This window comes from Amphibalanus amphitrite, unplaced genomic scaffold (assembly GCF_019059575.1).
Source record: "Amphibalanus amphitrite isolate SeventyFive unplaced genomic scaffold, NRLGWU_Aamphi_draft 000518F_arrow, whole genome shotgun sequence".
NCBI lineage: Eukaryota > Metazoa > Arthropoda > Thecostraca > Balanomorpha > Balanidae > Amphibalanus > Amphibalanus amphitrite.
The window spans coordinates 375,001-401,426 of NW_024882012.1; the positions used below are offsets into that span (position 1 = coordinate 375,001).

General features: G+C 47.7%; 1 protein-coding gene across 1 annotated transcript in view; it reads right to left on the reverse strand.

The window, feature by feature from the left end:
- The window catches only part of LOC122393150 (pituitary homeobox x-like), a 31,076-nt gene extending 5,189 nt beyond the window's left edge, over positions 1-25,887 (reverse strand). Inside the window, exons 1-3 of the mRNA XM_043388885.1 lie at positions 25,095-25,887; positions 12,754-12,901; positions 6,397-6,463 (exon numbers count right to left, since the gene is read on the reverse strand). Of these exons, the coding sequence (XP_043244820.1) occupies positions 6,397-6,463; positions 12,754-12,901; positions 25,095-25,347 (468 nt within the window). The 5' untranslated portion in view covers positions 25,348-25,887. The remainder of the gene's footprint in view (positions 1-6,396; positions 6,464-12,753; positions 12,902-25,094) is intronic.
- Positions 25,888-26,426: the final 539 nt, after the last annotated feature.

Here is a 26,426-nt window from a genome sequence, read left to right on the forward strand (position 1 = left end):
CTCCCACGCTCTCCATCACGCTCTTCCTCTTGCGCTTACATGCATACCAGTGTTTGCATGTAAGTCCTCGTATGAGACCTCGTATACACAGGACTCGTGCGGCAGAGGAAAAAACCTAAGTAGACTTCAATGTTACGTCCGTCGCTCTTTAGTTACATGAGATTGGCTGAGATTTTTATGGGTGTTATTTCATATTTCAGTTCTTGTCTTGTCTCAATCCAAGAAAATGCTGATGGAATCATTATTTGTGAACGTATTTTCAAAAAGTCAACATGTCTATCGCAGTAACGCCTACGCATAATCTCTTTCAATTTAGCGCCGATCCTCTGTATACATCATGAGCACATTCTTTGCAAGAAACACACAAATTGACCATACCAACTTACAGTTCATTGAACTTCTATATAACACCTTTATGTTCCAACACTTATACTCGTATTGCATCATGCAACATTTATTAATAATACAAATATAACTTATATATCGCCGCCACCGTCAGCACCGCTGGGCACTTCACACTGACAGAGAGGGAGCTTTAGTGGAGTTGACATGTGCATGATAAGCTACCGGGAATTACTTGAAGCGCTCTGTCAAGAAAGATCGCCAAGTTGAGCTCTTGTCAAATGGTCAGAGTGGGGGCCATAGGCGGCGGAACGGGGAGGGCACCGGGGCACCGTGCCCCCTTTGATTTCGGCATTTTAACATTAGCCCTATGGGCGCTGCATGGAAATAATGGGATCAAAAGTCGGCAGTGCCCCCTTAATTGAAGGTGTTCCGCCGCTACTGGTGGGGGCTGCAGTATTACATGTTATGGCGTATGTGTTGATGAGAAAGGCCCAATGGGAGTGTAGTTTCGGTTGTTGCTGAGATGACAACAGGCTTATTGTCGAAATGACAGCCTCGTTATTGCACTCGTTATTGTATTGAGACGATGAAAGCAAAATAAAGCACCATGCGTTTATGGTTTTATATTTTTTAAAGCAGGTAGTGTAGCATAAGTAAAGCATTATAGTCACATCAGCGAAACGGAGAAGAACCCATCATATATAAAACCTCATCTAAACTCACTCGTACCCTACAAAAAGTACAACTTTGTAAGGGAGATTTTTATAAAAAGAGGCGAAATAGTACTATTCTTTTTTTAGTCGTTTGAGCTTCTCCAAATCACATTTTGCCTCCAACATCAAGCGGCTGATTTATATTTTAACTCGGGTGAATCTCCCTACCATCACATTCATCAATTGACTCTAAAAATAGCACCATACAGCCCACACTACCAGCCAAGGTTCAATTCAATTGCCATTGCTAACAGCTTCCGTGTAAATACACCCGCTAATGTGTTACAAGTGATCTTCAAACCGATAATCTGTGTCCTAATAGTCGGGTAATGCGTTGGTAATCCTCGACGTCGAGAGGTTTTACTTAGGTGGTGGTCTTTGAGGATGCGTCTTCAAGAGTAGAAAGGAGATACACTTGAGAAGCATTTAGTGAATGAATGGTCGAAGGATGCTTTTTTCGATTGAGCATGAGCCAACTCTAGGTATTGTTCTGACAATGCACCGCAAATAATAATGACAAAATCAGACAGCATTGTTGAAGAAACCTTGCAGGCTTGCAGCACGAATCTAAGAGTGAGGAGTGAGCAATAAAAATTATAGGAGTGATGAGTTTCAAGTAACAAACGAGGAAAGCGAGACGCTTGAGTGACAGGTGAGATATGGAGACATTTTACTGGAAACCGGTACCTATAGGGAGTGTCTACAACTTCCATTATCTTTGTCATTTTTTTTTTTCGCCCGTAGACTCGTTATGGCCCTTACCGTCCCAAAGTTCCCAGTCTGCCTCTCGCACAATCCGTCCCCTTTCCACCCCATACCCTACCCATCCCCATCCCCACATCCCCCAGCGTTTCGTCTCATGTTTCCGCCCCCTATCTCCACACCTGTCACTCACCTGTATCGCGTATCAGAAACACCGCCAAACACAAAGACCGTGCCATTATCAGAGAAACCAGCAGACGTCTGCGGTCTGCGGCGCGTTTGTGACAACTGCGAGAACAGGACGGTGGTAGAGCTGCAGGATATGTGGATTTTTGGAGACCATGCTACTAATGAATGTAGGTCTTTTGTGATTTAATTTTTTGAATAAGTAATAAATTTAGGTAAAATACAACCGTGATATGCTGTGGATGAGTTTCGAATTTCAATAGAAAGGTTAGTGTTGCTATCGTTGACAGTTGTAAAAATGCCCCACATTTACATCAAATTTGAGTTGCATCTTCAGTAGCCTGTTGTTGAAGATAATTCGGAATAATTCGGGTAAAAGCTCCGTCATATACCTAATTCGGGTAAAATTTTATAACGCACCGTGTAACTGCTCCCTAAAATCCAGCAGCTCTTATTCCCCCTCCCCTCCCCCCATCTGTCATTGCATATCGGAGTCGGCAGTACGAGCAAACGTGGCTGGTATCAACACTATTTACCTAGCTATCAATCCACTGCACGGGCCTAGACATGTGATAATCTGGCCACTCTAGATCACTCACTGCACGGAACAGACATGTGATAATCTTGCCACTCTGGGGTGCATAGCCACCACTTGACGAGCTAAGATGGAGTCCTATCTTGAAGGACCGGGAGAGGGGGGGGGGGTTGCAATGCGCCCACTCCACCCCCCCCCTGCCGTCTACTTGAGTGGAGAGTTCGTGTGGGTCAGTCAGTAAAGGTGGGGGAGAGGGGGGGGGTCATGCATCACCCACGCACTCAGTGGGTTGGTCCATGACTCGGTATTGCACCTAAACATAAACGCCTCCAAACAAAGTTCCAATGCTAATGAAATAATGACACCGCTACGTATCGGCATACCTGGAATTAACTAGCCTTATAACGTTTTTGGCAAAACCCAGGGTAAAAAGGTTTCTATGTTCCCCCAAACTACATCGCTCATAAAAAGAATCAAGGCATTCATTTACAATGCATGCTGCTTTACAAAATTGAACTCAAGCTGAACGGAGATGCAGCTGTTTTAGCACCCCCCCCCCCTCCCACATCCGCTGAATCAGCAGATTCTCTCCATTTTCGCCACAGAACGCCACATCATCGCCACCAAACACCAATATATCTGCGTGTGAACATCCTGCTCAGTGCTTACATCCGCAAATGCCATCAGATACCACAGAAATGGCGTCTTATCAGAAGATATCACTAGAAATGGAGACTTATCAGTAGATATCTCCAGATAACCACCGTTATATTTATTTTCTCTCGCAGGCGCCAGCGTGTCTGGTGTGAAGAGACCACTGGTGGCGGTGGATCAAAGAGAATTTATCGCTTTGAAGTTACCGCAGGCGTGAGAATCGCTCATAAGGTGCGGGACAGGTGCCAAGCTAAGAAGGGACTGGGAAAACTCAGAAAACAATTAAGAGTACGGACAAACTATACCATGGCGTGCCTTATAATACCAACAAAATATCAAATACATTTGGTTTTAAACACCAAATATCAAGTTGACATCGGTTTAGTATAGGTGTACCAAAAGTGTGTATTCGATTGACATATCTAATTCACACCATTTTATTTATACCTCAATGTCCCCACCGTTCCCCAACAATCAGCTCGGCGGCAGGCGGCAGTCATCCGTGCGATATATCATTGGCACCTTACTGCGTTCATCAAACGGGCCTCCCGCAGTGACCGCCCGGGGTGGCGCCGCGGGGCTGTCAGCAGGGGGAGGGAGAGAGGGAGAGGGGAAAGAGAGAGAGAGAGAGCGAGCGAGAGAGAGAGAAAGGAGCTTGTCCAATGCCCACGCACTGCATTTAATGTGCCTACCACTAGCGTTATTTTTATGAACGTGGTTCACTTTTCGATTGTCCCCAAACCCAAAGAGAAGAAGCATTTATTTTCAATTACACCGACGGGTAAAATGCGCTTATGGGATCGCTGATCCACATATCAACACAACCCCGCTCGTAATTAGAACTGTCCTAATTATCTGATATCGCACCCCTATCCAACCGAACGCATCAACAGCTCGCTGAGTTTTCATCGAAGTGGAAATACCATTATTGTCTTGAGCACCATATGCCAAGCTATTGGCTTCCCTTGTGGGCTGCGGTTTTGTAATTTCGTCAAATCAACCAAACATAATAATTTTCACAAATTATGTTAGCCACATGTCATATTATCCCTCCACTCTCTATTGGAGTCAATTATCGCAAACCATTCATCATGCCATTACCTACCCTTCTCTCTTCATTAACACTTCATTTACAAAACTCGTTTATAAACATCGTAACTCCAGCTACGACATTGACTTGACTTCCATCAGGTCACAAAACCACAATATGGTGTCGTTTAACTTTATGTCATATGACAACTAATAACAATATTATCCCAATGTCGACCATAACAGGGTGGTTATGACGTAATAAATCCAAAATGACGTCATAAATTCAAATCACTCCGCGGCGCGGGTGATGGAGATGTGATATAATGGTTCACAAGGGGAATGCGTATGATAACTTGATAATACGAAACGTGGCGGAGGTGACAATGTGTCGTTACTCGTGATAGGAAGGAGAGAGGGAGAGAGAGAGAGCGAGAGAGAGAGAGAGAGAGAGAGAGAGAGAGAGAGAGAGAGAGACAGAGTGAGAGAGTGAGAGAGTGAGAGAGTGAGAGAGCGAGAGAGCAAGAGAGCGAGAGAGCGAGAGAGCGAGAGAGCGAGAGAGCGAGAGAGCAAGGGAGAGAGAGAGCGAGAGAGAGAGAGAGAGAGAGAGAGATATATACAAAACGTGTGTGTTTCACCAAGAACATGATGAACTTCGAGCTTGATAGGTGTAAGGTGTAAAATACGAGTATGTTGTAGAGATGTTGAACAAGCGAACAAAAAAGGGATACAGCGACAAGGTCAATATTTTTCAAATCATGTGATTGAATTGAACTAGAAGAGTATGCGGCAAAAATGATTTTCTCTGTTTTTTTTTTAGATGGAATAGAAAAAGTATCAAAATCTGAATATCAAGATATTCAAACAGTCCATTTCCATATTTTACCCAGAAAATTCTCTGTTCCATCTTTCTAGAGCGCATCTCTTTGCTCCCACCCCAGTGTCACACGGATATACCCTCCCTAGGTCCCTACGCACACCCCTGCCCCGAGCCCAAGCCATGTTCCTGGATATCCCTGTCCTGTGCGCACCCCTGTCCTGCGCGCCCTCCCCCGTCCTGTGCACGCCCCTGGCCGCACGCGCCTACCAAAGTCAATGATAACCACGGCACGGCAGGGTGCCACCAATTAACATATCAATGGGCCTGCGTGAAACATTCATTGCCTCGGGGGCGGCCGCTGGGTAGCAGCGATTTACACGGACACATCAGAGGGGGGAGAGAGAGAGAGAGAGAGAGAGAGAGAGAGAGAGAGAGAGGGAGAGAGGAGAGGGAGGGAGAGAGAGAGAGAGAGAGAGAGAGGGAGAGAGGGAGAGAGGGAGAGAGGGAGAGAGAGGGGAGCGAGAGCGAGCGAGAGGGAGGGAGAGAGAGAGAGGAAAAAAAAGAGAAACAGCACACATATACCTACCTACACGCGAGCCAGAAAGCGCGAGAGACTAAAGGAGAAAAAAGACACTGATGCACAAACCGCAGACACCTTCACACATAAACAGACAAACCAACAACTCTGCTGCGATGTTCTGCAAACTAGGTGTTGAATATCTGACACTCTTAGTTAGAGGGACTGGGGTCGGCGGGTTGCCGGGGGCGGGGGGGGGGGGAGGGGGCCGAGAGAGCCAGGAGAGAACGAGGGGAGATGAGAGAGATTGAGGGGAGACAGGCCGGTTGTATGATTGGCGCCGGAATTATCTAATTAGTGGCCCTATGGGGACGACATATGAGCTGATATAATTAGTAATTGGTTTGGTGGTGATAACTTGCAGGGGATAAAATAGGGAACATTGTATGGGGCGAACGGGTGGCGACAGAAGCGAAAACAGATGTCCGGTTTTAGATGGGATGTCAAAGGGCACGAAAAACAGCGGATTGGGGTGAAATGAATGGGTAACAACTAACAAGTAACGGACGGGTGAAGATTCGAATGAATTAGAATGAATGGGAAAAGATAGAAATGAATGAGAATGTAGAGAAAGAATGAATGGGTGTAAAAACAAAGGTGACAAAACTTTTTGCAGTGGGTATAGGGATTGGAGAAATGACTTTGAAACGCTTACGCTAAAAAAAAAAAAAACGCAGCTAATGCTTGTAAAGTCAATCACGGCATAACAAGGACGAAATCAAGAATAAATCAGAAAACTCAGTCAATGCCAAGCGGTAGCTATCCTACATAATAAGAGCCCATTTGGTAATTGTGGCTATTCGTGACGTTTTTATCAAAGACAAGTTTTACTTACCCGAATTTTGGCCTCGGAGAGGTTTGTGTACAGCGAAATCTCTTCCCGCATGCTCATGTCGGGATACCTGAAAACAGACGACAGTTATTATTGAAGACGTCTCATTGATTCGTATATTAACTAATTCATCAAAGATGGTTGATAAAAATTAATCGTCATTCTACTGAATGTATGACAAAGGACAAAAAAGGCTCTAATCTTGTCACGAGTGTTTGACAAAATGCTCGAATAAATTCCATAGCAAGTTGTGCATATTGGAAGCAAGTAGGGCATGTAACTTGTATGACAAGCAAAAGCAAGGGCAATAGATGCACTACAGCAGCCTTTTCCATACTATTCATTCCCAAACATCCCCAAACAATGCACTTCCTTAACTAACACCCAAATCAAGTGCCACAATCTGCAACAGTAGCCGCCGATGAATCAGACCCATATAACAGGTGCACCAATAGATCGCCAATGTCCTTAGAGCGAGCGAGCGAGCGGTGGGAACGCAACTACTTCGGTACGATAAAACCTCGCGAGCCGACGCGATAGTACTATCCGACCCGGAACTACCTTCCTCTCCCCCTCCCCTCAGACCCCCCATCGCGGCTTCATAGCCAAGTGGCGGGCGTTCTGCGTTACCCAGAAAGCGTCCCACCCACACGATCGAAATTTGAACCCGAGCTCCGGGTTCTTCGGAACTTCAGTGAAGATAGGGGATGGGAGGGTCGCGGTAAGGGTGTGAGTATGAAATTTGAGGGGTGAGGGGACTCCGAGGAGAAGAGCCAGGGTGCAAGTAATGTTGCAAGTTGCAAATTAATTGAGTGAAGTTAAGGTTAACGGTTCAGTAATGTAGGCAAAAGCCAAGATGTGATTGGTAACGAGTCAACGACTCAACTCATGGTTTCCTCCGAGTCAGAGGCCAGTTTTACCAAAAAATACCAGCCGGCCGCCGAAATAAAATATCCAGCCGAAAAAATAGACGCCACACAGCCACGAGTTTCACCAACAAAAAATTCCAGCCGACTTCGGACGGAAATTATTTGTCGCCGGTAGTCAGCTGATATTCTGTTACGATATCAAATTACGATATGTCAAGGAGATTAATAAATCATTTAAAGCATGTTTTCAATCAAATTGAAGCGTGATTTCTAATGCAAATGCCATATACATTTCGAAATATTATAATCATAAATTATTGCATTATTTTCAAGAGTAAAAACAACAAAGTAGAGCATTAGAAACTTTCATATCTATATTAACATTCTGGTGCCCAGCAAAAGCCAATACAATACAAAACTACCAAATTGTTAACGTAGGCACGTCATTCATAAAGGTGACGTAAGGAAGCTTGCATTTAAGGCAAATTTAAGATGGAACTTTTTTCCTGTCAGCCTATTATATTAATTTTTACAATACCTTCAACTTGTTATGTGCCTTTTTGTCTGTTTTTAGTCGCACCTTGTAGAAAATCATCGTGTAGACCGAGAACGCAATGTGTGGACCTCCAGCTATGAGGTGGGGACTAGATGAGACCCACTCCAGTGGCAGCGGAACACCTTCAATTAAGGGGGCACTGCCGACTTTTGGTCCCATTCTTTCCATGCAACGCCCATAGGGCTAATATTAAAATGTCAAAATCAAAGGGGGGCACGGTGCCCCGGTGCCCTACCCGTTCCGCCGCCTATGAGTCCCACTCCCGACAGATGCGGGAGCCGCACCTCTTTCCTAGCTTTCAAAAGAGCGGCAAATTAGCGGTCAACATTGCTCCCAGAGACGCCACCTGAAGCTGGACGGACGACGGACAGTTTCGCTGCCGAGCGATTGAAGTTGAACTGCGGTGCTACGAGGCGGCTTCGCGTGCACTGCATTAGCACCTTCTCGCGGGAGTAAGAGGGCTAACGAACTCGCCAAGGCCTATATATGTAAAGCATTGTGCAAAGGCGAGTGTCTTACCTTAGGAAAATACCTACCCAGATTAACTGCTGCACCGCGGTCATTGCAGGGCTGAGGGTACAGCCCTCTGCAAACTGCGTGGTAGGTATTCTTTTTTCGACAAAACCGAGAATAACGCGGATACTATGCTATCGGTCACTCGGAAATCGTAACAGCAAGACAAGGGAGACTTTGCACCTTGGATTGGCATTACCATCGTACTCATTTTCCATCCAGTTTGGCAGCAAAACCCAAAAGTTGATATTTGCCCCAAAAACAAACTTTTGCATTTTGTTGCCACACAAGGCATCTACTTTGTTTAGTGATAGACCCAATCGAAGGAGTGGAGCATGGCGCATCTAGTTGCAGTGAGTTCCGACCGACTGATAACATGATCTTTGAGTTATTACTGGTTTTGTCGAAAAAAGAATACCTACCACGCAGTCTGCTGAGGGCTGTACGTCGTTCGCTCCGCTTCGGCGAGGTGGAGGTCAGACTGCCCGGCTAGGTGGTTTTAGCCGATATGCAGACCCCGTTTGCCGGGCCCGGTCGAGAAGAAGGAACGCCAAACAGCAAAGAATATTTGCTCCGGGCCCGCTACACTGGTCCGGCTCGTAAGTCGTAACAAATTAACAATACCTGCGCTAGCGTCGTCGACCGTCGTTCGACTGCGCCCAGTACCGCTCAGTGGAGAGTCCTGCCGAACTCCTCTGCGTGTGCCCAGATCATTCGTTGCGCGCGGACACAATCGTCCGACGGAGACCGCTGTGCATTATGATCGGGTGGTTACCACCTTGGTCGCCGGCTTTCACACCCAGCCGAGCCGTCTGGCTACGCCCCAAATGATCGTCTAAGCCTTTCGATTGGTTTGTAACTCGGGTCTAATATCGAAATGTTTGGGAGTAAGGACATGTTAAATCCGTGCTCATGAACAAACATACATTATGCAACTAAAACGCTTTACTTACTTTAACTTTTCTAGGCTGATGACAAGGCATACATCTATTTCATTGCAATATTTCTAAAATGTAAATAAATCATGAGCAATGAGCATAAAAAACAACAGCGATCCACTAGAAGCTAGTGTGGAAATCCACTGACGTAGGTCGCCTCGTACTGGCGCAGCTCGTAGCTCGTCCAGCAGCGCCAGCGTCTCCCGCACCCGGCCGCCCGCCTGCACCATCAGCCGCTGGAAATTGCTGCGCTGCCGCTCCAACATTAGCTTGACCGCCTGGCCGGCCCGGCGGATGCGCGCCGTCCGACGCACGCAGTGTACGTCTTCAACAGCGCCGGGATGTCGTACGACACGACCGCGTCCACGGCGTCCACGTCAATACCGCGCGCTATAGCCTCGAGCACACCAGCGCGGCCATCTCAGCTAGCGCGCGCCGCCGCCGGCACGCCGGCACTACCCCACAGAACTCAGTCACGCGCGCGCCCAGCACAGACAGCGGTAGCTCCAGCTGGTGCGCCACCTCGTTCCAGTTGACCAACACAACACGAGCGAGCGTCGCCAGTCGGGCTGTCGGAGCAAATGGTGCATCAGCAGCGGCTTCAGCGGCTGCGGCGCCACCACGTTGAACGACTCGCTCAGCTCGGCCGGCGTGGTGAACCTGCCGACGAACTGACCGGGCAGTGCGACGGCGGCGGCCGCCGTGCCGACCACCAGCAGTCGCGGCTGGAACAGCGACATTCGCTCCAGCTTCTCCGGCCTCCGGGTTCTGTGACAGGGTGGCCAAGAATGACAGCTTCTGAAGTGGCAGGTGAGGCGCGCAGACGGCGACGGCCGTCAGCCGGCCGGCGATGCAGGGCGGCGGGCCGTGGCCGCCGCCACCCGCTCCACCGCTTTCAGCCAGCCCGTGTCGGCCATCTCGATCACCCGGTCTGCTTCGTCGATCACCAGGTAACGCAGGTGCGGTAGCGAGAAGCCCTCGGCGCTGGTTATGTGATCCATCAGCCAGCCGGGAGTGCTCACCACGATCAGCCAGGGAGGCCGGGCCGCGCGGCCCCACCGCCACCAGTTGGCGCCCCCTCGTGCCACTGTGTCTCCACCCAGCAGCTGGACGCAGAGCGGCGTGTCGGCGTCGTACTGGCGGAACACGGCGGGCACCGAGCGGCCGGCCGGCGCCGAGACTCAGAGGTCGGCCGGTTGCAGTGGCGACTCTGCGGCCGCCAGCAGCTCGGGCAGCACGGTCACCTGCACCAGGAACACCTGTTCGATGCCCTCGGCGGCCAGCCGGGCGCGCAGCTCGGGGTAGAGCGCCGGCAGATTGGCCGGCGCCGGCCGCCGGTCGCCAATCGGCTGCAGGTGCGCCAGCCAGTCGGGCAGCGCACGCGGTGCACGGTCTGTCGGCTCGAGCGCTCCACCTCGTCCAGCACGGTGAAGTCGTCAGCGGCGGCGTCTCCGTCCGACTCGGAGGTGTCCTCACTGTCGTTATTGGCGACGGCGGCTGCCGCTGTGCGCTCAGTCAGGTCGGCCATCACAGCAACACTCGCCGATGATTGGCGTCATCGAAACCGTCGGACGATGGTGGATTCATCACCGTTTTTGCAGCAGAGACTGGAAAAACCTCAGCAATAGACAAGGAAAAACCTCACAACATGCCACAGCCTGCAATTGTGCATAGTGTTATTATATTTTTCACATGACAGAAAATATTGGCTGCTTTATTCTAGGAACTGGCATGAAAAACAGAAGCTAAAATCAAGCTAAGTGAATTATTATTGTATTTCAACATGAGACTGGGAAGAAATCCTTGTCACTGTCAACATGACCAGTGTAACGGATGGGCTGCATGAACATTTCGGCGCATGATCTGAAAACTCTGTGAGCAGAAATTTCAGCGCTGAGGTGAACAAATAACATTTCGGCCGCAAATTGCCTGGTGCCTCCACAATTTTGCTAAACTAACTCACAATACTTACAGCCAGTTTTAACATGATCCCTGCATGACTCATGCAAGCAAGATACACATGCATTCAATATCAGCACAGTGCACACACAACAGTTATGGATTCATTTACATTTTACAACATTACTATTATTTTCTTTTCCTTCAATATTGGCAGCATGACTTGCTGAGTTCAGTGGCACAATCTTATGACAGCAAGTTTGTTCGGGTTCGCAACCATGCAAACTTTGCACGTTTGGCTTCAAAAACAAGCCTTTATACATTTCTTTCATGCTATTCAATTTCTTTTTTTAAATTTAGTCATTGATCTTGAAAATCTTGCCATTTTGGTCTTAGCCATGTCAATTGCACCTTCCCTATTCCGCACAGCTCAAGTAAGTTCCACCCAAAAGTAGTAGTGGTATCAGTAGTTGGCGCCTTGCATTGTCAAATGTAGCTGAATATGTGAAAACAGTGACATATTTATTTAAAATCTTGAGTCCAATGAGCCTACCCTCTCTGCCTCTCCTTCCAGCATTTGTTCAAGCACCTTCAATTTTCGAAAATGATCTTCCATCATTATTTTCCACTTCCGTGCGACTCGCACGAGCAATGAACTTGTAAGCTGACCACTAGTTAATAATGTGCTATCATCTTGCTGTTGGGTGCTTGTAGCAAAAAGATAATATAAACGAAAAAAACTAACACCACAACACCAAACACCAGTCTTGTTGGTTCCTTTTGGTCCTGCCTGGTGACAAAGGCTCTTCCTTTACGCAATATCATCAGTATTCCTCTTCTAATCTTGAAGCCCAGATGCTTTACAAATTGGCCATGAATGATACTAAATTATTATATCAACTGGGAAGCGCAAATCACGATAATTAGTAACAAATGAGGCCAATTGTTCCAACACGACATCAAAAAAATAGACGGGGTCGCCCGTCTATTTTTTGGGCTGTTTTTCTACAAATAATGGCGCAAAATAACACTCCATTAATGCCGCATTTGCCGTTGGTGAAACTCATTGGCTATTTTTCTGGCTGATATTTTTTCACGCCGGCGGATATTTTTTCGCCTGGTTGGTGAAACTCGTCGGCTGGTTTTTGACAGAAAAATTGCGCCGGGCTGCTATTTTTCTGTTGGTAAAACTGGCCTCAGGTCTGCTAATATGGACTATTCCTCTGAATGCGAGAACAAGACTTTACAAATGTATCGCTGAATTCTAAGCTGCAAAAATTAGGTGGGCGATGAATGAACTACGCAAGACCAAGCGGTGTCCAATAACTGTCAACTTAGAGTCCGGGACCCAATTAAAGGTGATTTTGTGCCGACGTTGATTAAATAGGGCGCATTCAAAGTTGGGGACGGTTCTATCCCACGGAGTCAGTGTATTGTCCTTTAAACAGCTCCCGTCAATTATCGCAAAACTTCCCTTACACTACAGAAACCACAGAAGCTTCTTCAATTAAGCAAAAATCACCAACAAATAATAAACCCCTTGAAGAACGCCATACCCCTATCAGGATTCGAGCCCGCGACCCACCGGTTTCTGGCGAACGTCGACTCAAGTTCCTGCAGCTGCTGTGACGTGAAGTGCGTGCGCTGGCGTCTCTGACGCTTCTTCTTTCCGTCGCGGGCCTCATCCGTCGTGTCCACGGACTGAGAAGGCTGTTCCCGGGGCTGCTCGCCGCCTGTGGAGAGAAAATACATGCTATTGATACGAATCGAGTGAAGAATGAACGAAATAATGCAGTTACCATGAATAAGTGAGTTTCTTTAGACGCCTAAAATGCCAGAAAAATGGTACCTATTTGTGTGAGTAAAATGACTGTGAATGAGTAGGAGCAGAAACCATTCATAAGACGTCTGAAATGCGTTTCTTCGAAAATCTAGTATGCAAGAAAATGCTGGAATATCTATGTGTGGGTCGAAAAAAGAAGGTATGAGTTTAGCTTTTATGAATAAGGAACGCAAAGTTTTAATTTAAAATGCAAGGAAACCACATATCTCGGTCTAAGCTGCAGGCATTGTGCTGCGGCCTACCGCTGCCTGCGGACCGCCTGCTGACCCAAGGCCAGGCTGACCTGGCGGGTGACCGGTCAGCTGATAGCCGCGGGCGCTGGCCGGGCCGAGTGGGGAGCGGGGCGGGGATTGGGAAGGGGGGGGGGGTGCGTTTGGACCGATGCCAAGTGCACCCGTTCAGAGGCGGTGTTCGAATCAGACGCCAAAACAAAAGTTTACAAAACTGAAGCTGAAAATACGTTCATCTGACCATCAACTTCGAGGAAAATTAGGTAGACTTAGCTGAATGAGTGGTTCTTGAGAAATATTTAAAAGAACCATTACCTAACCCTTTTGAAATTGAAATTTAGGTACTTTTAGGACACAGACGCTCCGTTTCTTTCATTTTCATGTTTTCTGTTGAAGAAAAGGACCTGCAAGGTTTTAAAAAAGAACTTCTCCAAAACTGACCAGTTTTTTAGTTTTCATCACACGTTTTACACACGACTAACATTTTCAATCATATCTAAAAGGTCAACATATTCCATTCCTGGAATTGAACCGACGACCTTCTGCTCCACCAGACAGCTGACGTCAGTCCCCATAATGAGGCTCTTCAGCAAACAGTGCCTTCATGGGACCGGGCGTTAATATCCTTTTTATCGGTGGGTACACCCATCCTAGCTAATCCCTGCCACAACACGGTAGACACGGCGCGAAAATATAGACGAACACAGACAAGCAGATGCAACACAGGCAGGCGGGCAGACAGACAGACAGACAGACAGGCAGACAGAGACAGACAGGTAGACAGACAAGAAAGACAGACAGACAGACGTGGGGCAAAGAGGCGTGGTGAGGATGATGATGATGATTTGGTGTTTAAGGGCGCACCAGCAACGATGCTATATCGCGGCGTGGTCAGGAGGTGACAAAAACAATTGCGGAGGTGACAAAAACAATGACATAGTTTGATTGAGATAGTTTGACGTGAAAGACCTCAGGCATAAAACGACGAAGGCAGAAAAAGAAGGCAAGGGAAATGAATACAAACAGAATTCTCAACATAAAAACAACTGGCGGTTATGCCTAACAGGCATTCTCCAAATGATCAAGCTGACTAGTGATCAATGACGATAAATGAGGCTGTCTTTTCTCGCCGACCGACTGAAGCCCCAATAAAACCTTGTGATTCATCTAACATGGCCACATATTCCCCTTTTTCTTGCTTCATGTTTGCCTCGCCAAAACCCTACATCTTACACTGCCGCGCGCTCGGAAATCTGATATCGACGTTCACACTAATTAACATTAGATGGTCACAGATTCATCAACAGAGCCCCGATGCACCAGCTGCTAAGTCCTGTCCCTACCTATCGCTGGTTTATTAGACCGAGGTCCAATTGATTAGACCGGGTGGTGCGATTGATTGAACCGGGTGGTCCAATGGAGCCGGGCCGTGGTCAGTTAACGAGGGGCCATCTGTCAACATATCCAACCCCATCGGCACACCCCTTTGACTCTCTCTCTCTCTCTCTCTCTCTCTCTCTCTCTCTCTCTCTCTCTCTCTCTCTCTCTCTCTCTCTCTCTCTCTCTCTCTCCTTTCGCTCCCCTCCCCTCCGGCTATTCCCCCGGGTAACCCTTCCGGACAGCCGTCCGCATGGCCAAATCTCGATCACCTCTCTCCCCTTATGTTCACTTATTCCCAGCGTGTGGCCAATACGCCACCACCGCTCTCGTCGAAACTGCATGTTCTCGCCACCGTCACCACTGCCAACGGACAATGTTCTCGCCCTCGCCTTTGGAGGCCTCAATAAATGACTATCCCTGCGTTCGATGTCTCTCGGACGGCGAAGATTCTACGTCGTCCGGCCAATCACGTTCCATAACCGCAGCCAAGCCCCCGCTGACCTTGAACGGGATCTGACCTTGAGCGGGATATGACTCTCACCGCCAGCACCGCTCTTTCGGCCACAGACGACACCGCCACCGGCGTAATGGTCAGTCATAGGCTTCTTTTTTTCATTCCTCTGCCCGCCGCTACCGCCAATAGCACCGCTCTTTGGCCATCGCAGCGCCTGACAGCTTACTGTTTATGGGGAGCCTTGGTGCTGTCTCCCCCTCCCCCCCCCAGCCCCCGCTAACGCCGCCCAAGCTCTCTCGCTTACCGTCGCGACCACCAACACTGTCGCTCTTTTGCTCACCACCATCCCCCCCCCCCCGCTTTGTCGCCCCTACTATAGCCATCGACGCCGGTAGTGGTCAGTTTATGGAGCCCCGATGAAGCTATTTGGCGCAGACGGATACGTGGTCACGCTTTGATGGGTACGTGCCCTGTTGGTGCCCGCTGCCTATGCCTCCCAGAGTGAGGTTGGGTTGTAACTGGAGGAGAGGAGGTTTTCATGGGGACATTTGCTTTTGGGAAGATAAACAACGGAAAACATCGAGCCATTTTTCTATACCGGAACAACAATCGCCCAAATAAAGTTTTCTCACCAAACACTAACAAAACATGCTGAACGGTCTCTCTCCCTGAAACTCCTCCCTCCCTCTCTCTCTCTCCCTCTCTTTCACCCACACAGCTTGCACAGAACACGCGCAGCTCCCACCCAGAGTTACAGAACCATCCCCCTCCCTCCATACCCCTCACCCACTCCCATTCCCTCCCCGGCTCTCTCCTCCCTCCCTCCCTCTTTCCGTCGCCGCCGACACCCTGTATCCGTGTCTGAGCCGTCGAAATCCCCGGCGCCGTCCCGACATCACGTTCCTTCTGCTGGGGGGACCGCCGCTTCACAGACCCAATTAATGACATGTTATGACGATAGCCGTCGTGTCTCAGCTTCTAATGGAGGGGCGGTACGTGACACATATGTTTGATGACGCCCCTCGGATGATGCCCCTTGGATGGCGTCCCTCGGATGACGCTGCCTGATCACGTTATCTGATGACGACAAAGTCTGATGGCGCCGAAGTCAGGAGACACGACAAATTCTGATTGCAAATTGCGATTGAGTCTGCATCAGCCTCTGATGACTAAGGCTGATGGCTGTCTGATGACACTGCTATGATGATGATGCTGATTCTCCGATGATGTAAAATATCGCTCAAACAAGCAAAGGCCGAAAAAAGTTTTTGGAACTTTAAGAAATGTTTTGGGTGTGTTCCAGCCACAGCATCAAAACCACCTTTCTTAAGCCATCAGTGTCCCAGCTCTTATCATGAGTAAGCAGCTACGCGGAGGCAAGTTCTATGATACGAATGGTAATGGTTTACCCGTTAGGTAATTCCCTCATCCCCACCGATAGATCTTCCGTTAATGATTCCGAGCTGCGAGATTAGGACAAATTGGTGGAGCCGGCGACGATTTGGAGGTGATTTGGCGACGTGATTTGGAGGTGTAATTGTTGTGGGATTGAGACGTGACACGCTAGGTGGGCAGACAGAATTTCGCTGGTATCATGCTTACTGGTGCCGCAGTAAGCAAGCAGTTGTGTGTAACGTGATCGAAATTGAAAATGAAAGATGAGTGAAGAAATGATGAAATGAGATTGGAATAAATAACAATAAGAAATTAGGTTTTACTTTTAGCAAAACGTTGACATTGACCATAATGCATTAAATGATAACACTGATCAACAGCCAAAAATGTACAGAGAGGTGAGCATTCGTTTCTACCTAATACGAGGCCGCTGATTCCAAATCTGGTCACCGTTTAGCCCCATCGGGCTCAGTTTTTTGTCTGGTACATACTGATGCCTTAAATTCTCACTTTTTATGAATTGTTGTTGGCCGATTGTAGATATCCTTAGATCTAGATTCTAGATTATATATCTTTTTAATCCATATTTACCATAGCCAGGCAACACAGATGAGCACAAAACTATTCAATTTGTTGGAACAGAAATGTATATCACACATCACAGCGCAATGTAGGTAATCACATATTGTACAATCACGGCAAAGTGCAATCAACCAACGGTATGGTCATCCATCTGTGCTACCTCTCGACCACACAGGCAAGATTTTTGGTCATTTCAAACACTTAAGCATCTTCCTCTCGCTCAGCAACTCTTCTTGTTAGAATCACTTCTGATTCTTGCTTTGTCTCCTCCCCTGCTGACGTTCCTCTCTCTGCAGTGTCCAGCAGTAATCACCCATCATATTGGGACCAGACTTGCCCTGATATCTGCTCTCCATCACGGCGATGTCCTGACGGAACCTCTCAATCAAAATATCACCAATATTTTGATTGTCGAAAGTAAATTGGATCACTAGCCATGTAATATAAAGACAGAATAACAAGCTGAGTACATGCACCTAAGAAAAGGACGCAAACATACTGTAATGCCAAAACCTAACACGATATACCCCATTTCTAGTGCCAGATTCGTATTTTGCACCCTAAATTGCCCCAGACACAGAGCTTTTCCTTCGCAGTCACCGGCAATGTCATATAAAGGAAGAGGGAAATGTTGAAAATAGCCATTCAGAGAAGATACACAGACATACTGGATCTCAAAAACCTAGCCTGACACGCCATTTCTGATGCCAGATTCGTGTTCAGCGTCACAAATTACCACAGAAATGGGTATTCTGCTTTCTGTACTATGACAAAAGTCAAATTTTGTTGTTCAGTGATTAAAACACTGCGTTTACAACTACCGAGCTATCAGCTTGAAACGAAATCACATGTCAGGTTTCAGAGGTTCCTTTAGAATCACCGGACACTATTAGCTCAGCACGTGTGCCGGGACCCCCGTCATTTGACCCTCCCGGTAGCCTAATTGAACCATCTCCGACCACAGTCCAACCCTCTCCCCTCTCCCCTGCCCACCCGAAGGTGTGCCCCCTCTCCCCGATCCTTACGGCGAGCTATCTTTGAAACTGGAAAGGACTCGAACATAAAAAGTCGTCCCTAGGTCGCCAGTGTGCATTGGTGGCTGGTGCCACTTCTAAAACCGGTGCCATCACCATCTTCTATCGCCATGTGATGGGCATTGTGAAAAGTAGGTTGCTGTAATCGCCACGCCATATGTGGAAGGCTTTTGATGTCAATACAAACATACATACATACATACATACATACAAATGTGCACCACTACTGCCAATTCTCCCCACCGCTACTTCTTATGACTCATCTCTCAATTTTTCCGCCACCGCCACTATTGCATGTCCCTTTTCCCTTGCCTTCTCCCATTATTCATCTCTTCTCTTCCTTCCTCTCGCCCTCCTCTCTTTTTCCTTCTCGCCCACCGCCACATTTTCTTTCACTACCGCCATCCCGCCCGGCCGCCGGCTACCTCCCACGGCGTAATGACATGAAACCCGAGCCATACCTGCCCCCTAAATCCCCTCCATCTTACAGTCGTTAGGACGGCAAACCCGACCCGAACCCAACCTAACCCAGCGGACCAAGATGCCGCGCTTTTCAGTGAGGCCATCAAATAATCCTCCGACGAAGCTAGATACTCATTAATCACTTTAATTGAACCGCAAGGATTACTGTTTCGTGGTCGGTTTCCTATGGTTACTCGAGTAAAGGATTAGAATAAAGTGGGATACGGCAATTAGTCAGTGGAGGTGCCCATGCATTTCTCGCACGTGCGATTTGCGGTCGGCTGTTCGCGCGTGCGCAGTAGGCCGGGCGGTGACATGAAAGGGAAAATGTCAACTGATGGTGAATGGAGTTCAAAGAGGCCGGCGTGGGTGGGGAGGGGGTTGATGGGTCAATTTTGGGTGGGATGGTAAGAGAGCATTGAGCAGTGTGGTGTCGCATTTCACTATCGAGTATCTTGCTCGACTAGATTTCTGATGCTGCTGCTTTTTAATGTATTATGGTAGTGCTTTCTTTGCATGACAAACTTAGTTCCTGATTGACTTCCAGCTTGCAGTATAGCGAATGATTCGGCAAAGATATTGTAATGCAAAAACCTACCACAGCTAAAACGATTAGACACTGATACTCTAAATAAGAGGACAGCTAAGACTAATCTGTAATTAGAGAACTTTTCCATTTCCGTATTTTCATGCGCCATATTTCTGTATCACCCAGTTTCAATTCAATTTAATAATTATGTCACAACCAAGTTGACAGCGTTTGATTTAAAAATTAAAGGCGAATATGCATAAAGCGCACTGCGCAAAAACAGCCGGACATATTTCTCCCTCGGGAACTCCAGGCCTCATGGATACCTTATAATACTACACAGTACAAACATAACATCGCTAAACAGCACGAAGCCTCACAGCATCAGCAACTAAACAAACGCCTCTTTACACACCCGTAATTCCTTTTCTCACGGACTCCCACCAAAGCGAAGCACCACAACCGCTTTCGTCACGCGTGTCGTCGCCAATTTGTCATTCGTCCTCATCCCTGTGAGAGAAGCATGTCTTACGTTTCCGTTCGTGTGTTGACACTGTCACCGACCATAGCGTTCGACACGGCTGGGGTCAACAGAGGTCAGGACGGAGCAGCGCCCGGGGCAGGTGGCGACGGACGGGGGAGGGGAGGGGAGGGGAGGGGAGGGGAGGTCAAGAGGTCAGACGCCGGAGGGGGCGGAAGGAAGAGACGGGTGGGGAGGGTTTGGTTGTGGGTTGGAGGCTTCTGTCCACTTTTCTGCGAGTTGCGACAGTATATTCCAGACCGTGTAGTTATTTCAAGCTATTGGGTTTCAAAAGAGTGCAACACGTATACCACACAATTGTGAAAGTTTCCATTTTTTAAACATACAAAGCTAGTCACAATGAAATATGGCATCAATATAAAACAGAAAATTGGCAGACATATTAGCAACTAGGTAGGTACTAGGTACCTTAAACTAAACTTCCCTGTATTATGTCGCTCGGCACAAACCGAGCGACATACTTGCCTTTCAATTACATTTTAATTATTTTGTATTGCATCACATATTATGACCATGAACTTTGCTATTATATGACCCGATGTCTGGAGATCCTAGAAGCCGTCTCTTGATACCCAATCTTGGTATTTATTACACAGCCTCCTGCAGCTTGAGTAAACAACAGGTGTAATAAAATTTAATCTAACCAGGTGATATGTCCATCATTTCTGTCAGGTTTGACGACCAAAGACGTCAACGGAGAACCCGTTACGGGGGAGGGAGTGATAAGTGGTGGGTTTTTGATAGCTGCAACAGCTTCAACAGCCTCCTGTCACCGAACTGTAACCGGGTTATGACGGCGGATATGATTGTTTTATTATTTAATGGGTAAGATTGGGGAGAAGTATCGACTTCAGGGCTGTGAAATTTTAGATTGGAAGAATAAATTGCATGCTATCAAAATCTCGTGCATTCCCAAGTCCAAGCCGCCACAAAGTAGGTACAAAGCACAGGTGAACAATCAGACAATAAAGCAGAAGTAACTTTGAAGAACATGAGGGTTCATCATAAGGCTTCGCGTTTGCTTTTCATTAAACTACTTTAGATATGCGCCGTCGTGGAATAAACAGATTATAACAGTGCTTATAAGTTTACTCCTAAACCAACCCTGCCACATTATTTCAAACTGTAGCAAAACAACCTCACTTAGTCCACTTCTGCCATCGGTTTATCCAAACTCACATGCAGCTGCTCCCAATTTGTCACAGTCCTTGGCATCAATTGATGGCGCATGGATCATACGGATTATCCCCTAATCTGCCTGGGCTGGGGGATTTAGAGGTGCAAACGTGCGTTCGGTGTCTTGGCACCGCCAGTTAGCACCTCGCTAATTAGGTTGCTGAAAGGTCAAGGAAGTGAGGCGAGGTTTTGCGTGGCGACAAACTTAAAATTCACTGTGAAGCTTGTAAAGGGCGCGAGCTTCACAAGGCGTCAACAAAGATTTGATAACATGAAGCATAAAAACTGTGCAATGTGACGTTAAGTGATTTTAACAAACGCTAAGATGTCATCTAGTCTACTTAACTATCATCGTAATTTAAATTCAACGTAGAATCTCGTCTTCTCAAAAGCGGAGTGGTCGAAAAAGAAGAAGAAAAAACTATAGAGCCAAAAGAGTGAGGCGAGAGATCGCTGTCATATCAGTATTGCACCTAAACAGCAAGTGGGAATACGATCACCCTGCGTAAACAGCAAGTGATAACCAAGTCTTGGCAATCGTTACCGTAATCGGTCTTCATCGCTGACAATTGGCTCATCACCTCCCTCCCCCTCTCCCTCTCTCCCCACTCTACCCTCCACCCCAGGAAGGCACATCACAGGTGTTCTACCAAACACTGATCGCCGGTGTTAGATCTGGTGACACAAAGATCTAAGAGATCAGCAACTCTGGTGACACAAAGATCGGGAGGGATTTTAGACGGCGATGTTTTATAGCTACCTTGTGCCACCCCCTCCCTCATCCCCCCCGCTACCATCCCCCTACCACGGTCGTTTTACGAGAGTTGCGCAGATTAATCTAGGAGGGGGGAGGGATTTTTTTCCTAACTAATCTACGGATTTGAGGCATTAGCCCCTCCCGCAGCGTCTAAAGTTGACGGAATTCGATCGATATCGTTGCACAGGAAAAAATCTCACACTGCCAACGTGTGACCTCAGGAATTTGACAGTGGTCTGTTGACTCTTCGAATGTGCATGCTTTTAAACTTTTGCAAAGACTACAAAATTCCTGTCTTCTGAAACTGGTTAAGGTCCTATCCATCCCAAACTACAAATATTCCACATTTCACACACATCACCTAGCAAATAAGCATTGGTTTACGAAATACAAAGAAACACCGTGTACCTACACTTGTATAGCTACCTGGATTGTGCGCCAATGTGCTGAGGATTACCTAAAGATCAGAAGGATCAAAAGGATCAAAAAGATCATAGTTACAATACCGCTGGCTCTTCGGTGCGATCAGCTACATAAAGTGCGTGAGTCCCGAGTGTTTGAAAAGTGGTGACATCAGGTGACGTCATAAGTGTTTTGTGACGTCATCAGGCATCGCCTGTGTTTTGTGATTTATGGCCATGCGGAGACTTGAGTTATGTGAGGGCAATGGAACATGGCGGAATAAAGGAGACGCTGGGTGCTGCTTTTTTACTTATTCCCGTCATGTGTCTAAAATTCGTTTTTAAATAGACTACGCCGGCAACATTATATTTATTCATCATTGCGATTGTTGTCACGACGGAGAAGCTGGAACAGAGAAAAACTGCATCAATGGGTAATGTATCGACAATGGGCTATGTCTTATAAAGAGCGTAAAATAAATTTTCATCCATATGAAATCTGTAAGCCTTCTTGAACCGCGTAAAATGTCCAAATATATCCCCTCGCTCCCCTAATTCCGTCCATTGCTCCCAAAACATCCCTCTCCTGCCATCCACGGCTGCGCCGCCACCGCCACCGCCGCCACAGGGAGTCATGTTGACACGCAATATCGGTGTCTATTGACACTCTACCTTGTATCAGCCGTGTTTACACTCTCGGTGCGACCGAAACACGACAACACACTTTGGGCATACACCACCATCTTTTAATTAGGGCTATAAAGGTTTATGGCAGGGCGCTTATCGGAGTTTGTGGGTCGTCGGCGGCGGCTGGCGGCGGCTGGCGAGGGTGGTGGCGGTGGTAGCGGCCTGCCAAGTCTTCCAATGAAACCGTAAGACTGGAGAGAAATGTATGAGAGGAGAGAAGGATTCTGGGATTTTTTTAGCTTGGATAAACTATGAGAATGCCGTAAGGGCCAACACTGATAAGATGCATTCTGATGCTGGCACAAGAGGTGATCGTTGCACCGGTAATATTAAATAATATAGACGTTTTCATCCCGTTAGTGAGCAGCGACCGTTAACAGTAACCAATTACCGATTATTCTCCGTCATCATTGAGAACAAACTGCGGCACATTTTCATTCCCCTCAGCAAAACATCCCTACAAGCCAGCTTAAGACACCGCGAAACTGAACAGTGCTCGCTTTGCACGCTCGCTTCAATGGCTATCAGTGAAGCTCAAGCACAGTGCACGTGTGAACATCGTCGTGCAAATAGTGCAAAGAATACACGGTAGCAGCGTTGAGCTCCGCTCGCTATGCACACAAAGTAAGATAAATCCGCAGACTCTAGAGTCGGGAGTTTCCATGGATTATCAAACACGGCGAGGGGTGTCAATAAGCGGAGACAGGTGTCAGATTTCTGGTGACATTGCGGTCAAGTGTCCAGTATGGTGTCATTGGCCTTTCGAAAACCGTTTGTGCGAAATGCTTTGCAAGGTTTTGGAGTGGGTAGTTTAAAACAAACCAATATAAGTCAATTGAAATTTGAAACAATGCCGCTTAAACATTTCCGGCAATTAACGGTAATTTCAGTGAAAGGCAACATTTTTACAATAATTTGATATGGATTCACAACTGACGTGTTTCTAAATCGACCTCAAAAGGTGTGGCAGGGCATTCGCAAAACTCGTACCTACTCAAACCGAGGGAAGTCGCGTACTGTAGATAATTCCGAATCCTGCATGTATGCTAGAATCCTGCATGTTAGATCCCCGTGTCAAAATTAGATGAAGGAAAACAGCATGACCTATAGGCATAAAGAAGCATAGTCCTAGACGGCTTATATGGCCGCTGATTTAATCCCGGGACATAATTTCGGTTTTCTTGAAGCTACTGCAAAGTATGACTGTTCCACGACAGACATCGCAATAAGTAAATGCATTATGTAGTTGAAGCATACTCAAGCATTTTTTGGCAATGTTCATAATGCTGCAATCGTTTGGTAAACTTGTTTTTTTCAGGGCACTAGGCTTTGAGATCAGCAATCACGGACACGGTATTGCATGTTGACCTACGCAGAACGTTTCGTGTTAAATGATTAGTTATGTGCTTACCCCAAGGATAAACAAACAACACTGAAAATTGGTTCCGCGTCACAATAAAAACATGCAGCAATTTAGAAAGATGTAAACATTTTCCCTCATTACAGTTACCCGATGAAATGAGCCAAATAATCTATCAACTTCTAACTAAAGCCTTGGGGCCGTAAATGCCGACACGGCGTCAGGTGCCGTTCAACAGTCAACATTCATGTCGCACAAATTAACAACGCAGACTGTGGTATAGGAGGCTGGTTACCAGGCTCCCGGCACTTTCGTCTGATGACAAACCGTCAACCAGACCTTACATGGTCTTTCTATAGACCATAAGAGCTGCTGGAGTATCCACGCTCCACGACATGAGAGGTGAGTAACATATAACCCGCATAACTGAACTCCCCATTTCGACTGTTCTACATCACCCCGACTAAAGCCCGATTGACCGACCAGCCCGTCCGACCGCATTTCCCGGTCAGTTGACCTGCCCGGTTGGTTGACCTCCCCGAACCGTCTAATTTACCCTCCCAGAGTGACCTGACCCGTTGACCTGCGCTGACTTCTTGGGTGACATTTGGTGGAATGACTATCTAGTCATAGACACAAACTGGAGTAAATACTAAATAGTGAAATGAAAAAATCGTTTGGCACAACTAACGAAAATAATATAAGTAATAAAAGCGCGGTACAACATACAGGTACGACAGACGGACAAAACAGGCTGCACAAAAGACTATCAAAACAAACTGGCACAGACTGACACGGAACGCTATAACTTCGGCTCAACCGACCGTCAACCGTCATTTTTTTGACACAATGCTCAACCGACTGACACAGCTAGCCTGCAAAGCTATATTAAACTAACTCTATGTACAGCCTCAACATAACCTGAACTTTTCTCACTGACTTGAACATCCGCTCTTACAAGTTACAATCATTCCAACCTCTTTTACAGCCTCCTTCTAACCGTTCCCACCTTCCTTCCAACCGTTCTAACCACTCTTCTAACCCTCCTCCCGCCCTTCTAACCCTCCTTCTAACCTCTCCCCGTCTCAAACTCACCTGCACTGGGCGTCCGTCTCACAGTCGACACCGCGTTGACCGCCGTCTGATGTGCCGTCTGACCCGTCTGACTCGTCTGTGTCGTCTGACCATGCTCCCCTCCCAGTGACGTCATCTCTGTCGTGCTGTCGATCCCCGCCTTTACCGACGGTTGAAGAGGTTGATGCGTAGGTGGTATGCTGGATGACATGTTTTCCTGGACGTGGACCAGTTCTTGGAGACACATCTCGTTCATGGCGGCGAGACCTTCCATGTTGTGACCTGAGGATGACCTCAGGGTCAGCAGGGCGATGGGAGGTCTCGGGAAGCCTTGGGTGGCTTGGCGAGGCTCGAGGCGGCAGAAGGAGAGTCTTCAGGGGGCTCGAGAAGACTTGGAGAGCATTCACGGAGAGCTTGGCCAGGCTTGACGCAGCTCTCCGACAGCTTCCCGAAAGCTCACACCAGCTTCAAACCAGCTTCATCCAGCTTCCCCGCAGCTTCACGGAAGCTTTCACAGTCCTCCGCGTGAAATCCGCGTCGCTCTCCCAAGCAATCCGCACCAATCCGAACCAATTCGATCTAAAATCACACCCGCTCTAGCCCACACCTGGAACCTAGATAGCCAGGCTAAGTCCACCGCTTCCAGTCCTAAGTCCACCGATCTCAACGTAAGACCACCGATCCGGGCGTAAGCTAGCGTAATATATCAAACAACAAAATGCACCACCGCTCCCGTCTAAGCCGCGTAACCCTCTGAATCCGCCGCCTCGTTTCGGACGCTTAGTTCGGCTCGCGCCCGGCGGCGGTAGAGCTCGACGCTGATTGGTTGACGCTCCGCCGCCAGACGCCGGCTAGACGCTGACGTCATGCGACGGAGGGAGATGATTGGCTGGCGGTGGATCGATTGTTGGACGAGAGAGAAGCGGCGGCGGCCGGAGAGAAAATGGCGGGGGCTTTGAGGGGATCGTGGGACGCATTTGGAATGTAAATAGAGGATCAGGCGTTGAGCTGCCGCCGCCGTCGGGCCTGGCGTTACCAGGAGCGTGTCCAGGCAATACTGGATGTCGGGACGACCAACCGAACACGCATGACCAACAGAATAACAGGAGATTTAAGTTCGACCGGAGTGTGCACCCTCGACCCGCCTATTTTGCGCTTCCAACTGCGGGGCGGAGCCCTTGCCATCCTTCCGTGTTTCGCGGGGTCCCTATAACGGAATATCATAACATATGGGGACGGCAAGGGGAGCCATAATGTCTTCAGGGGAAGATCTGGAGTGGAATAAATCTGAGGGAGACGGGAAATAATGTGATACGAAGTCGCGGCACGGAATGGGGATGGTGATAGATAATG